This window comes from Frieseomelitta varia, unplaced genomic scaffold (genome assembly GCF_011392965.1).
Source record: "Frieseomelitta varia isolate USP_RPSP 00005682 unplaced genomic scaffold, Fvar_1.2 scaffold_6, whole genome shotgun sequence".
Taxonomy (NCBI): domain Eukaryota; kingdom Metazoa; phylum Arthropoda; class Insecta; order Hymenoptera; family Apidae; genus Frieseomelitta; species Frieseomelitta varia.
The window spans coordinates 147,587-162,502 of NW_025110367.1; the positions used below are offsets into that span (position 1 = coordinate 147,587).

Genomic DNA, 14,916 nt, shown 5'->3' on the forward strand with positions numbered 1-14,916 from the left:
TGCAGATGGATTTCACGGTGCGCGGGTCGGATGAAGACGGTTTGATTTTCTTCCCCTCGCGTGTAGCCTCCCCACATCTCTAAAGTAAAGGCTCGAATGATTTCTCGCTGAGCATCGTCGTGACAAACGACGCCGAGGCAAGCAATCGCCGTGAAAGCCTCGCTTGCATGCACGTGCGGTTCTTGATGTTGGCCAGCTTGTACAACACCAAGCTTGACCAGCGGTGTTTCATGGCCCTCGCGAAAGGAAAACATTTCGGAAGCTCTGACGATCGTTGCGGGTCGGTAAGAATTTTATAAAGACACGTAGATGGACAGGTCGTCCAGTTGTGGCGTAAGTGAGCTTTTAGAGACGTATGTAAAATGTTTGGTTTGGGTTAGGTTGGTGAGAGTTGAAAACAAGTTGTATTAAATTAATAATAATGTATTAACTACTTAATACATACATATTAATGTATTACACTACTTAATAGGATATACCAAGTACTCAATAGTATATATCAAGTATTTAAAACCATATAGTACTTAATAGTACATACCAAGCACTTAAATATTTAGTATTTAGTAGTTGACGTACTCGAATACTTGACTATTAACTATACATCACCGTCAGTGTAAATTTTCTCGCTCAAACTCGACAATATTTTACATACGTAAAGGAGATATGTAAGCAGCGAACAGAATCAAAGAACATTCGCGACACAAATTCTCAGCATCCATCGGAAAAACAAACAACGCAGAACCTTCGTCGTTCTCGAGGAACTTCCGCCATAACCTACTTCCGCCCGATTTATAATTCAGCGACGCCTGAAACTTGTCATCGTTCCTCCTGAACGAGGTTATAAATCGATAAACGAGGATACAGGTTCGGGGGGGGAAAAAATCGAGAAGCTAGCGAGATAGAAAATTTCAGGCCTGATCTGGCCGATCGATCGAAAACGTATAATTGTCATTAATAAGTGGCCAGTGAACTCTCTGGGTGTAGGGGTGTCTCGAGTTTCGCGATGACACGCGGTTCCCGAGGGAAGTCGTTGCCAGTTGTCAAACTGCTCTTTCCTCCCCGGTGATCCGGCAACTTGCCGGAAACGGACACCGATTCCACAGGGAACGGCAAGTTTCGCGATCACGCGAGCAGCCAAATGACAAATAAGGGCGATGACTCCCCTAAATATATTCGTCGACTCGCGAATGCGTTGTGTGTACGCGTCGGATAAAATATTTTGCAATTTTATTGGTAGAGCAGGGAGATTTTTGTGAATATAACAGGACGCAGACTAGGATTTATTTTAATAAAATCGAAATGAGAACAGTTTGGAAAAGCTGCAATGAGAAGCTGAATAAAATCAAACACAGGCAACTCGTTTACAGTTAGAGAAATTCTACTTCAACTCGTAAATGACTCGTACATCAAAAAATTTGAAACCTCTAAAAATTATAAATAAAACAAAATTGCAAATACAGTGTATCTCACGCATGTTCGTGAAATATTTTTCTCTGTGTATTAAAACTATTTTCGATTAAAAAAGAAAAGGGTAGAGGAAAGAGAAAGCTCGTGTTTCGCCGTCTGCTCCGCGGCCAAGAAAACTTTCGTAATTAATAAGTAATTTCCTCGCTTTATGGCGGGGAGAAAACTGCGAGAAAAAGTTGGCCGGCTCGTTTCTTTCAGCTCGCAGGAAAGAAAAAAAAGCAACAACAAAAACAGCGGAAATAAATACTACGGATATCGGAAGCGTATTTCATCCGGCAACTAATTCCCCGCGATCCTTACGAGCAACGCTTCTTCAAACGTGTGAATCCTATCGATTACCCTGGCCACGTAATTAATTTCGTTCCCTAAATTGCGATTTTTCTGCTGGAAAAGTTACCGGAGGTTTGAAAAACAGTTGAAAGTCACGTTCGCGGTCTACACGCTCTGTCATGTAACTTGCGATGTGTCCAATAAAGCTGCTACGTGAAAAATGTAAAAAATAAAGCTTCGCTATTTTAAGCTTCGTTTGTGGAAAAAGAGAAGAGAACGAGAAAAATATAACTCGCGAGTCTGTTTGTGTTTAATTATATCTCTCGCATGGTAATGATGATCAATATATTATATATCTGGTAATTAGTGGAAGAAATTAATGTAGAACATTCATCGAATTGTAAATGAACAGGAGGGAATTTTTAAACAATTTACTTAACTCTGAAATAACAATTAAATAAAAACACAAGAACGCGTATCTCTACCGCAGACAATTTGCTCTGCTTCGAATATTATACAAAAACCTGGATTAAAAAATAAACACTGCAATATCGTCCGAGGAAATATTTGCAAATTAACGTTCAACAAACCGATGAAAACGAGAATCGACTCGAACAGCCATCGAAAACGAGCGAATTTAATGGAGTATTAAACCTACGCTCCATTCGAGCCTACACGTGTCTGACCAATGACGTACTCGCGCTACTAACCGTGCACTTTCTTAACTTCAACCACTCGAGAGACTCGCAGCAAAAATAGTTCGCGTCAAATTTTCACACTTTGTGAGCGTGAAATTCGTAAATTCATAAAATTTAACAAGCAATGAATATTTCAATGAAAAAAAAAAAAAGTTCGACATTGTCCAAACAGTCGTCGGAACTTTATCTCTGTGAAATTCAATACAGTTTCTCTGTAAAAATATGGAATTATCAGTAAAGTAGCAAATATGTCGAGTATTTGATTTAAAAATATCCAGAAACGTCGAACGTCGAAAATACGCTGTGACGGAAAACCTCGCAAGAGATGTTTCGGCGAGAAAAATATCAATCTGCAAAAATATAAAACCTTACCAGGCGATTGGTTTTCAAAAATGACGCGGCACGGTTGTCCAACCGTCGGAAGAATCGTGTTGAAAAATCGAAAGGCTCCCCGTTGTACAAACGAAACAAACAGAAACGGGGAACAATGGGAGAGACGAGGCTTTTCGTACGTAGCGAGTGGATTTGTTTTTCATGGGACACGTGTGTACAGGTAAATCGAGCTGGTAGAGAAGTACAATTGACGCGACCGACTGTTTGAACCGGCAAATTCGAGTAGCTGAAGAGGGGAATTTTATTACGGTTAACAAATCGAAAGAAACGAAACGAAACGACAAAAGAACGAAGAGAGAAAGAGAGAGAGAGAGGGAATTGAAAACGCTCGATTCGTTCGTGGAAACTGTCTGAAAACTGTGACTACGCGATCAGTTAGTTTGGAATTTCAGTAGCCTAATAGAAGCGATATAAGATACTAAATACTAACAACAATTCTATATAGTATTATATTATAATAATAAAATGTGATACTAGATACTAAATACTAATATAAATTCTACATAGTATTATGTTAGTTCTATATAGCATTATAGTATAATATTATAGTATATAGTATATATATTATAGTATAATATTATATTACATTACATATAGTATCATATATTTATTAAGGTTAATTTTTTTATTTGACAAAATTGGAAAATTTTCTATTCTTTAGAATTTTACGACATTGAAGTAATTAGACATGAAATGTTAGTACTCTAGTATATATATTATAGTATAATATTATATTACATTACATATAGTATCATATATTTATTAAGGTTAATTTTTTTATTTGACAAAATTGGAAAATTTTCCATTCTTTAGAATTTTACGACATTAAAGTAATTAGACATGAAATGTTAGTACTCTAGTATCACGCAAGTGGAATATTATACTAGTCGATAGTAGATACTGATAATGTTAGTACTCCAGTATCACGCAAGTGGAATATTATACTACCAGATATTGTACTAGTCGATACTAGATACTGATAATGTTAGTACTCTAGTATCACGCAAGTGGAATATTATACTACCAGATATTGTACTAGTCGATACTAGATATTGATACGTCACGAAGAGGAAGAACGAAAAGATAAAAAATCGAAATCCGTTTGTATCTGACAAAGGGCATTCCTAGACCGATGTACAACAGTAAATTATACCGAATAACCAAGGATACATGACCACAATGTGTCGAGCAGAGGGATGACAGTTGCACACAGTGAGAGAGAGAAAGAGAGACACGTGCAGGAGACAGTGAACATCTACAAAGACAACTTATATGACGGACAGTGTCCGCCGAACAGAGAATAGGGCTAAGACAGGATCAGCAAGATGGACTCGGTTGCCCTGGGGATTGTTCATAAATTATGGACGCGTTAGCCATAATGGAGTTTCTGGACTCGGCTGTTTATTGATGAACCGCGTCATTGACGAACCGTCGGATTATGTATTTTGTCGCAGACTGATATCGAGACACCATTCTTTTCCCTCCTTTTTCTCTCTCCATTTTCTTGACAATTCAAATCTAAATCTCTCCGAGGTAAGTCAAATTATCGAGATAACACACGCGTTATTTGAAGATTTTTGAAACTTACGAAGTACACACGAGACACAAATATAGATCGAATGTCTTGATACCGAAACTTGTGTCGCTGGCCCGGGTTCACGGTTCGATTATCAATATCTTGGCCGGTGTATCTCGCCGGAAGCGCATAATCGAAGCTTTATACGACAATGTTGGGCGAGAATCTCCCTTCAAAGGCTGTGAAACGCGTTTTCGAGACTCAGATATTGCCTCCCCATCACCTCTCGATCTCTCCGACCGATATTACTCGATGAACGTGATTAATTAACGCGTTTCCCATTCGTACCACGTTCGCGTACACGTCCTGTGTAAAAAGGCCCCCTTTCAATTTTTGCAAGAGAAAACTGCGACGATCTAGTTACAATCTTCAAGAGATTGATAAAACAAATCTCGGTTTGAGTTCTGCTCGCGCAAGAGCGCACTTTGCTTCGGAAAAAATCACGATAAATACACGAAAAATCATGAAACAACAGTCTAGCTAACGCTGAGAATCACAATGATATACAGAGAAATAACTATGATAATAAATGTTCTAGAAACCTGCCGAGAGAGCAACAATCGTCTAACTTTTCCTAGAAACACGATTCTCGTTTCGTCGTTGCTTGGCGAGAGCGAGAATCCAAAGAACACACATTTAATCTACTCGTTAAAAAGTAATTGCGCCAGCTGGCTGCGCGATAAGCGAATACGGAGGGACGTCGAATCGAGAAGAGGTCTTTCTTGCACAAATTACCGCGTGCTTAGTTTTTTTCACATATTCAGTCGACGCTGAACACACAGTCGGGTGCCACGTAGCCACGAGAAACCTCGAGAAACGCTTATGTTTTTCAGTCCTCACGGCTCTTTCCACGCTTTTAATACTAATTTTGGGCCGGCAGATAGCGCTGAATACGCTCCCGTCGGACAATTTAGAGGAGAAAAGATGCGGATTTTCTTTGAGCTTGCTGCCCCGCGTTGTGGCAGAGTATTTTATCATTCAAAGAAACGTTCTTTCCCGAGTGAAAACATCGCGATGGAATTTCTACTTGTCCGACAAACGTAAACGTCTCTTCTAAGTGAGTCCGAATTTAAATCCGCGAAATGAAAAACCGGAACGATCGAAAGCGCGAAGCGGATGAGCGTGGACGAAGCTTCGACTCGGGCTGGTCAACGAGGAATTAAAACGAAGTTAAAGAAATCTTTCCAACTTCGCCTGAGCGCGGTCGAGCCATAAATTATGATACGACCACGGCAAACGCAATTTGTATTCATAATAACGCTTCGCCTCGAACTCGAAGTTTACTTTCGTTTTATAAAATTATAAAATTATAGGGTTCACGACGGTCGTGAAAGCGATCGTTTACGTGAGAATTAACAAAATTCACTGAAGCAGAAAATTTCTAGCGGAAAATTAAAAAGAAAAAAAGACGACTACAAATTTACACATTTCAAATCGTATCCTCGATATATATCGGAAAATTAATAATAAAATAAAATATTATATTAAAGGATATATCAAGATCCTCGAAATATATTAAATGATATAATAAAGTGAAATAAAATTTACGCGTGTTAAATTGGTCATTTCAACCGGCTTCCGTGGCTCAAATTCGCAAAGGAACATTTTACAGACAAGTGTTGAATTACTCACCGCGTTGTTGGTGTGCGTTTGATCTGTTTTGAGTTCCCGATGGTTGCTGAATTGAACGTAAACTGCCCTGCCACGCAGCTGAGCCATACACGATGCATAGTAATTCACCATCGTCGCGGCAGAATTTTCATCCGCCATTTCCAGGAATGCCTGCAACAAAAAACAATGAGAACACAGTTAGAAGACTCCACTAATATGTGAAATTTGAACATATTTATTAACGAGGATTTTCTTTTCAAAAGATTCAACAATTGTTTCATCAAAGATTCTCATTCAAGTATTATTTTTATATCGCTCAAGTATACTCAAGTATCACTCACTAGTATCATTTTTATATTACTCAAGTATCACTCACTAGTATCACTTTTATATCAATTAAGTATACTGAAGTATACTCACTAGTATCATTTCTATATTACTCAAGTATACTCAAGTATACTCACTAGTATCACTTTTATATCACTTAAGTATACTCAAGTATACTCACTAGGTATATTCATTTTTATATCGCTTAAGTATACTCACTATTTTAAATATCGGTGATTCATTGCAGAAAAATTCTTTTTCAATTCTCTAACTTTAATTTCTTCTCCGTTCGTTCGACATTGAATAAATAAAATTTCTATCGGAAAAAATAATCAACAGAGAACTAAATTCGAAGCGAGATCAATTTTCAGAATTCACGGTGAAAATTTTATCTCCGAATATTTTGTTTGAACGATACGAATATCTCGCAATTTTATTTAATTTCTGTCTCGGCAAATAACACAAATCGATTCCTTCAACAACGTGAGACCTTGATTTAATTCGTTCGCAAGGGAACTTTTCTTTTTTTTTTTTTTTTTTTTGTCTTTTTTTTTTTTTTTTTTTTTTTTTTTTTTTTTTTTTTTTTTAAACTTTTGTAGATATGTTTTTCTTGTCCATCTTATCTAGTTCCTAGATAAATGACTGTAAGGTTAATTAGTCAAGTGATAAAATTGTATTGATAGCAATATACAGTCGTTTATTTAGTATAAATTTAATTATAAATGCGTAATGTAAATTATGTATTATGTACTTGAAATGTTTCTTACTTTTTCCTATTACTTTTAATTTCTTGCAGTTGGATATTGACAAATTGTGACGTTGCAAGTTAAACTGCAAGGAATTAAGTGATTATATGTTGTATATTTATTTGGTACAGTAAAACGATAAATACGTACATGTTGTTATCTGTCAAGATAATGATACACATTCGCACTGTATATTCTGTTCCACAGTAAAAAGCATGGCTTTTTCATACCCAATACCAGTGTATTTGCAAATATTGTAAACTTCACAAAAGTGCAAAATCAAAGGATATGTTCTTTTATTTCATTGTAATTTATCCCAGCTAGTCAAGTAGCTCGATGTTGACATTCTTTCTATTAAAATCCATGCTTTTTTTTTATGTTCAAAAATTGGCTCTCCTTATTCATGTATCATTCAATGTACAGTAAGAACGTGCAACCTTGGGTTATGCTTTGTAGAGCTTTGGCTGATGTAGATGTTGCTTAGGTTTTGACGGTTTGGGCACGGTGCTGATGCCTACCACTGTAGCTGGAGATAATAATATTTCAGCAGCAGGACAACAGCAGAACGCAGCAGCTACTGGAAAAGTTTTGACCGGCGATTTGGACAGCAGCCTTGCTAGTCTAGCCCAGAATCTGACCATCAACAAGAGTGCGCAGCAGCAAGTCAAGTAAGACAAGTACAAAATTCTTTGAAAACAAAAATAATCTCAATGGGGCAAGAAAGTAACATATTTGTCCTTTTTCAGAGGTATGCAATGGAATTCTCCTAAAAACGCTGCTAAAACTGGTGGCCCAGCTGGAGGATGGACACCACAGCCTATGGCAGCTACAACTGGCGCCGGGTATCGCCCAATGGTGAGTTCAACGTGCTGATTAATTCTCTGACAGTAGGTCACTATCAGTACATTGTTGTTGAACGCGATATCTTGGCTACCAGATCCCTATTATTATTATTATTATTATTATACTATACTATATGTCAAACATCTTTATCTACTCTCTGACACTGAATCATTATCAGCATGTTATTCTTAATCGTTATCGGACTACTATTAGCTATAAATATTCATCTTCATTTTCGGATTTGCAACGCAATCGTGTTTGATCCGTTCTGTGTTCATACACGCATAAAGTATAATCGATAAGCGAGTCTAGTATTAAGGGAACACTCACAAATAATTTCTTACATTATTTTTATTTCGATTATCGTAGCATGCTTGCTTCTCGTCGCTCAATAAGCTTTCGTATATACTTTATATACTTAATACATATATGTACATATCCTCTCTAATACTCTGACTGAAACAAACACTTTAGCTCGTTTATCGCCTTGCACGTTTGACTGCTCCATGCATTGTTTTATACTTGAATATCACTGAGCACAGTTATCCAAGGTCCACCCAAGATAAACTTACTCTCAAGTGTAAATTACGTTAGATCTCCTATAGATTAAGATAAATTAGAATTGTAAGATACGTCCTTCACTGTAGTATATATAGAGTATATATGGAGAGAATGATTGTTAAAAAAACATAGAGAATATATTCGTTGACCCATACACTTAGCTGTACAATGCATGCATGGCATACGGCATGCTACCTGCTGTTACAGGGACAAGGAATGACGCAACTCCCTTCAACCACTTTGGGCTTTCCTCCCCACACCGCGCCACTGGTAAGTTCTACTTTCCAAAGAATTAAACATTGTAGTAAAAACGAACAGTACTGCTTGATCAAAGGTTTGACTCCACTTTATTGTACATAACTAATTCTGTTGTTGCTAACTAATTCTGTGGAAAACAAATTACACCGTCAAGAGAATAAATCTTCACCAAGTGTTTGAAAAACGACGAAGTTTCCTTCTCTTTATAATTGTCGATTGTAAAGGAATAGTTCATAGAATTTTGTAACCATTGTTCCTATCGATGTCCCTAATGATTCCTCGCTTTGCATTCATATGTGTGTGATGCACTTGTATGTTTATTTATCTTTAAACTAGTTTCTTCGGCAAACTTGGTCATAAATGTGTCGTTGGATCATTGCATATGAAATACTCTATTGTATAATAAATTTAACGCTACTTTTATAGGTATTTATTGTATGCTAGATACAGATTTTGTAGATATGTAAATACACTGTTCCATATATTCAAACACATCTAAACTGACCCAAACTTAACTACATAAAAGAACTTACGTTGCAAATCAAAAGAATCCAAATACAAAGTGTTAAAAAACGTAATGAGCTCAATGTGCGTTGTAATTTTATTGAATGTGAATAGTTAGACGTCGGGGATGTTATTAAAGAAGACAAAAGAACCGAGTGAGCAGTAAGAATTCCAGAACTACAGGCTGTATTTGACCTGTTGGCTTTCTGGTGTCCCTAGGGAATGCAAGGTGTGCCAATGGGCATGCAGGGCATGCAAGGCATGAGGCCAATGATGAGTGCAATGCCTGGTGGTCCCGGTGGCATGATGGTCGCAGGAGGGACTGCGCCAATGATGATGCCCAGCACGAATCCCATGATGGGTGCTAATCTCCAGCAGCAACCACAGCCACAGCAACAACAACAACAACAACAACAACCCCAGGCTGTTCCGCAGCCACAAAATAATCAAGTCCAACTTGACCCATTTGGTGCCCTGTGAAGAGATTAGGTATCTATTTGTTATGCCCTTGTGTCGTGAACTGAAACGTGACAAAATTGTACAATATAATTCTAATTAAACAGAAATTCCAGAAATTGATACTCAACTAGTTTTATGTATCTGGTTTATCCAAGTTCTGAGTTCTTCCTGGATTTTAATCAGTCAGTTTGTGAATGAAACAGAAAAATAAACGAAATGTGTAAACCTGCCAATTTTAGCTCTAGAGAGCGTCCCCTTTTAAAGGAAAAGGAACGAAGCTGTGCATATCAAAGCATACTGTGATTAACTGTATTTCACATGTTTGTGATTAATGTATAATATAGCATGATCACGCGAATCTGTCTAAAGGCAGCTTTGTTTGTTAACAATTAACAGCTGTTGAACAGATTCCATTTTTGAAATACTTGCCCAATGATACACAATTTCAATTTAAATACATCCATAGTTGTTACCAGGTTCATTTACTAATGGCACCAAGTTCTGGTTAACGTTGTATGTCTCCGTCCAATCAACCGTTCAACAACTTCACTTGTAGAATTTATATTGTCTATAAAAGATTAATTAAAGAAAGTATAATCACTTATCCAAACACTGCTATATATTTAATATCAGTTGTGAGTTTTTGACAGTGTGTTATCACTTTTTCTTTTTTGCAGGAGCTCTAATTGTGGAACAGAGCAGATGAAGCACCAACTTTGTAAATACTGTGTAATATGCCTAGGAAATGTGCCCTGCTTGCTCTTGTTATATTATATGTCACCCGTAACACACCGGCCCGTCCTCGCAAAGAAAAGAAGGAGAAGGAGAAAAGAATATCGAAGTCGATTGTTGGATCGTCCTTTTGGAAAACACGACGGTGCTGACGAATTTCCAATTGAAAAAAAAAATATATATATATATTATATTATATTATATATATATATTTCTACTGCTAATTGAGTATAATCATATATACGGGTTTACTCAGTTTACGGCGGTTGCCTTACCTTCAAAAGATACACGTAGTCTCAGTGTACACACACACATACACAGACATATATACATACACACACAGTTTTGACGAGGCAATTAAAAGAAACAAAAGAAAAGAAAAGAAAAACGAAAAAAAAAAATAGAGAGTTTAGAGACAAAGTATAAAAATGAAAAATGAAAAAAAAAAAAAAAGAAACTATACGAGTCGTATGGCGTTTAGAATTCCATGAGATGCGGCGTGGATGCAACTATTCCGTAAGAGTTGACTGTGATAGTACTGCATCGATATTGTAGTGTTTTCCAGTGATCGAGGGGAAGGCTGGCAGAGTATGAGACAGAGCTTGAGAGAGAGAAAGAGAACGTGTGTATATGTGTGTGTGTGTGTGTGTGTGTGCGTGTGTGTACATGTACGTTTGAGAATAAGAAATGAATGAAGGATTTCGAACGAAGAAAAGAGAATGAAAAACGTTTCGTTAGAAGAGGTAGGAGGTCCAAAGTAATTCCATGTACAAGCTTTACTATATACTGAAGTGTATATGTCGAGTTTAACTGAAAACAAAATCATCTTTCCATATTATATTATAGCAGGGGAGAGCGACGTTGCAGTTGGTTTCAGGTTCATGTTGATTCTAAACGTGCATACACATCGTGGAAAATTATACATAGTTGGCCGATGCATGATGTATCTATAGTAAAAGATGTAAAGTTACGTATTTTTTGCGTATACATGTGCACACGACGCGCGCTTATTGTGCAGGTGCATACGTAACCGACTATATATTTCAGAATTTCGTGCGAGAAGATATAACGTTGAAAATATAAATATTATCTGAGAAGAAGAAAAATTATATATATATAATATAAGTATATATATATATAAATAAATAAATGAATGAATAAATAAATAAATGTATATGTATATGGCGTAATCATAATAATGGCGCACCCGTGTCGCTCCGTTTCGTTTTTTCGTACTATCTTCACCGGTATGTATCTTGATTTCGACTCAGGGCGCTGAAGCAGTTACGACGTATCCTTTATTAAAGTATTAAATAATAAACGATAACGATATATATATATATACATACACATTATATATATATATATATAGAGCGAACGTGAGCGAGAGTGAACGAAATTGCGCGAGTGAGAAAGATAAAAGAGAGAGAGAAATGGAATGTTCGGTGGTCTCACTAATGTTCTTTACCCGTATACCGTTCCGAACTGTCTTAATTAGGTAATTGAAACGAACTATGTATACAAGTTAAGATTATGATACTCATTGCGATAAATTATGATGAATGTAACACGCGGATCTACAATTCAGTATGGTACTATTAATATATATAGTCAATAATTCCTGTTCTAAGGTCTAATCCGGGATTTATTTCATCCTTCCTGAAAGCGTGCAGCCACCTCCACCGGAATGATTACCGAGTGCGTTATGTTATGAGCATGGAAAACATCTTTGTTCACGTCTGGAATTTGCGACTTTCGACGAGGCTGCACGGGATTCTAAGCGAGAGAGGAACAGAATGATCCCGTAAGATGTGTCGACTTCTTTTACTTTCTGCGGTTGCATTTCGGCTGATTTTTCGAACGATTAAAGGTCGTCGGCGGTCAAGGTGAAAGAAAAAGAAAAAAAGGAAACGGATGTACTGGAACGGAAGGAGAGCCTAGAGAAATTGGAAGTGAGACTTGAATGTTTCTCGCGGTCGCTGGGACTTCTTTAATCGATCAATAACTTCTCTACGTGTTGTGAATGAACAGTGTAATTTCAAACGATGTAAACACACACATTCTGGTTTGTAAGATTCTGCGAACTTTTACACGAAACTTCAGTGAAACAACTGTCTCTCTGTTAGACGTGTGAAAGTTCAAAGATACTTGCCTGATCGATGAATTTCCGAAACTAAAAACTATTGGCTAATTTGAGCAGTAAATGTGGTAAATGTGTTTTCAGCAGAGGAGGAATTTCTTGGTGAAGGTCCCAGTGTTGCAACTGTTAGAAGAGAAGGCTGAAAGCGAGAGAGAAAGAGAGAGAGAGAGAGAGAATCTATGAGAGTGTGAGAAGAGAGATAGTTCGAAGTGTCTTGACTTGAGATATCAGGAGTGCACAGACATACATATTTCTTTCTCTCATCGGACCATATGCACAAACCATATTCAACCATATTCAAAACTTAAAAGGTACAAGTTAGGCGATCGATGAATTAAGAAGTCTCCTCGAGTTTCTCCAAACGTGATTGTTTAAAGGAAATTTGTGCACTTCTGAAAGAACGAGATTTGTCTCTGCAACTTATTTTAGCTTAGGCGTTCTTGTATCATACGGTTCTAGGAGCTGGCGGGAATAACGGCCATAGGAGACTAGATCATAAAGTACACGTTCAATTAACAGCTACGGATCACACGAGGAAAACAAAAAAAAGAAAAAGAAAACTGGTCACCATTAAGTTTAAAAACTGTGGTCGTTGAAGATTCCACATTGGTAGAAAGGAAGTTCGAATTACTGAGGTTCGATCGAGGAGCTGAATCGAGGAAATTCTTAAACAAAGAGAGAGAAAGAGTTTTCGTTTCGAAATTTGTAACTTTTTTTTTTTTTAAACTCGTTTCTTGCAAAAGTAAGAGAGAAAGGAAGTTATTTCTGTGAGGAAGCTTTTGAATCCCGATGCAGGAAAGAAAATTCAAATCCAGAGGTTAATCTGACGGAGTCGATGAAGACGTGGAAATCGTGATAATGCAGAACCTCGTTATTTCGGACTTATTCGAAGATTAACGAAAACAGAGGCAGTCAAAAGAAAGGAAATTGCCATTTTCTTCTCGAGGACGGTGAAGTAAATGTAAATTGATCTTTTTATACTACGCGCTTAGCTTCCCTCTTGTTCGTTTCAAAAAAAAAAAAAAAAAAGAAAAAAAAAAGATTGGTTGAACGATCCTGTAACGCGTCTTGAACGTTGCAGAACACGAAAAAAGAAAAGGAAAAAAAAAGGAAAAAAAGAAAAACGTTCGTGTAAACTTACTGGTGATCGAGTGTAACGGGACAATATATTACATATACATATATATAACACATATTTTATCGAGAAACTATAGAGCAGTAGCGATCTGTATGTAACTCTGCCCTACAAGCTAGCGAAAGTCTGGACAAAAACAAAAAAGAACATTCGGAGAGGGACAGAAACGAGAAACGAGAACACTATATCAATATTTTTCGTCGACCAGCCATTAACACGTTCAGTGTTAACACAGAAAATCGAAGAAACTTCTTTTAGCTTCTCCCCTCTTCCCCTATTTTTTCTTATTTATTTGTTCCAATGTTGTGGAACAAATTACATATTTAATAATACATATTTAATGGTCGCTTGTCACCGATGGACAAGGATCCATTTAGTATTGCGCAATTAGCAATTGGCAGTTGAAGCGATACGGAACTCGAAACGAAAACGTCGAATGCTAATATACGTATTCAACGAAGTGGTCGCGTTTTTTGTAATATTTCGAATTGTTTTGTGCAACGTTGAAGTAGCTACCTTCGCTCCTTAGATTACGGTTAAATTAAAACAAAAACAAAAACGAAAAAAAAAAAAAAAAAGAAAGAGAAACGCCAAGCGATGAAATCTCTGGGAGGAGATTACAAATCGAACTTGTATTGTCCGCTATAACTCTAGCTCTCGTTAATTTCCAAATGTACAGCCTACTCTTAAATAGGGATAAGCAGTTGTCCAGGATCACTGTAAATACAATTAGATACTTAGTTAGATGAATTGTACATATCATTGATTTTCTTTTGTCAGCGTTCTCATTCGCAGTCGGATCGATAGCCCACAAGTGTTTAGCTTGTTTACTATTTAAATGTGAGGGAGTATTGAAGATTAGGTAGAGGACACTGAACGTGTTAAGAGCGTCGTTCTGGTAAAGAAAGAAAAAAAAAAATCGCTAGCCTTTAGCGGAAATATTTTGTTTAAAGAGGAAGCAAACTGAGAGCGAGAGAGTGTGTGTGTGTGTGAGAGAGAGAGAGAGAGAGAGAGAGAGAGAGAGAGAGAGAGAGAGGGAAAGAGAGAATTAAGAGATTAGAATCGAGCTCGACCGAATCGATATATCGGGTAGCAAACTAGAGAGTCTATAGAAACACGGAGAAAACCTGCTATTTTTTCTGACATCATCTGACGATAAAAGAAAAAAAAAAAAAAAAAAAAAAAATAAAAAAGAA

The 14,916-nt window shown here is 37.0% G+C and overlaps 2 protein-coding genes across 3 annotated transcripts in view; one reads left to right on the forward strand and one right to left on the reverse strand.

The window, feature by feature from the left end:
* The window catches only part of LOC122534461 (polypyrimidine tract-binding protein 1), a 65,186-nt gene extending 58,821 nt beyond the window's left edge, over positions 1-6,365 (reverse strand). Inside the window, exons 1-2 of the mRNA XM_043665100.1 lie at positions 6,357-6,365; positions 6,037-6,186 (exon numbers count right to left, since the gene is read on the reverse strand). Coding sequence (XP_043521035.1) covers positions 6,037-6,186; positions 6,357-6,365 — 159 coding nt within the window. The remainder of the gene's footprint in view (positions 1-6,036; positions 6,187-6,356) is intronic.
* Positions 6,366-7,133: 768 nt separating this feature from the next.
* LOC122534459 (rho GTPase-activating protein 17-like) lies at positions 7,134-14,623 on the forward strand. 2 transcript variants are annotated; one of them, XM_043665098.1, is made up of 5 exons: positions 7,136-7,756; positions 7,835-7,943; positions 8,700-8,762; positions 9,474-9,743; positions 10,391-14,623. In XM_043665098.1, exons 1-4 carry the CDS (start codon positions 7,599-7,601, stop codon positions 9,732-9,734), a joined length of 591 nt encoding a protein of 196 aa, XP_043521033.1. In that variant the 5' UTR covers positions 7,136-7,598; the 3' UTR covers positions 9,735-9,743; positions 10,391-14,623. The 2 variants fall into 2 exon arrangements, with proteins under 2 accessions (XP_043521034.1, XP_043521033.1); XM_043665099.1 differs by lacking the exon at positions 8,700-8,762 and having other exon boundaries at positions 7,134-7,756.
* Positions 14,624-14,916: the final 293 nt, after the last annotated feature.

Bases quoted from the DNA above. Each gene is read 5' to 3' on its own strand.
- LOC122534459 (XM_043665098.1), top strand. From the start codon at position 7,599: ATGCCTACCACTGTAGCTGGAGATAATAATATTTCAGCAGCAGGACAA. The intron at 7,757-7,834 runs GTAAGACAAGTA...GTCCTTTTTCAG, and splicing joins AGTGCGCAGCAGCAAGTCAA to AGGTATGCAATGGAATTCTC. The intron at 7,944-8,699 runs GTGAGTTCAACG...CTGCTGTTACAG, and splicing joins GCGCCGGGTATCGCCCAATG to GGACAAGGAATGACGCAACT.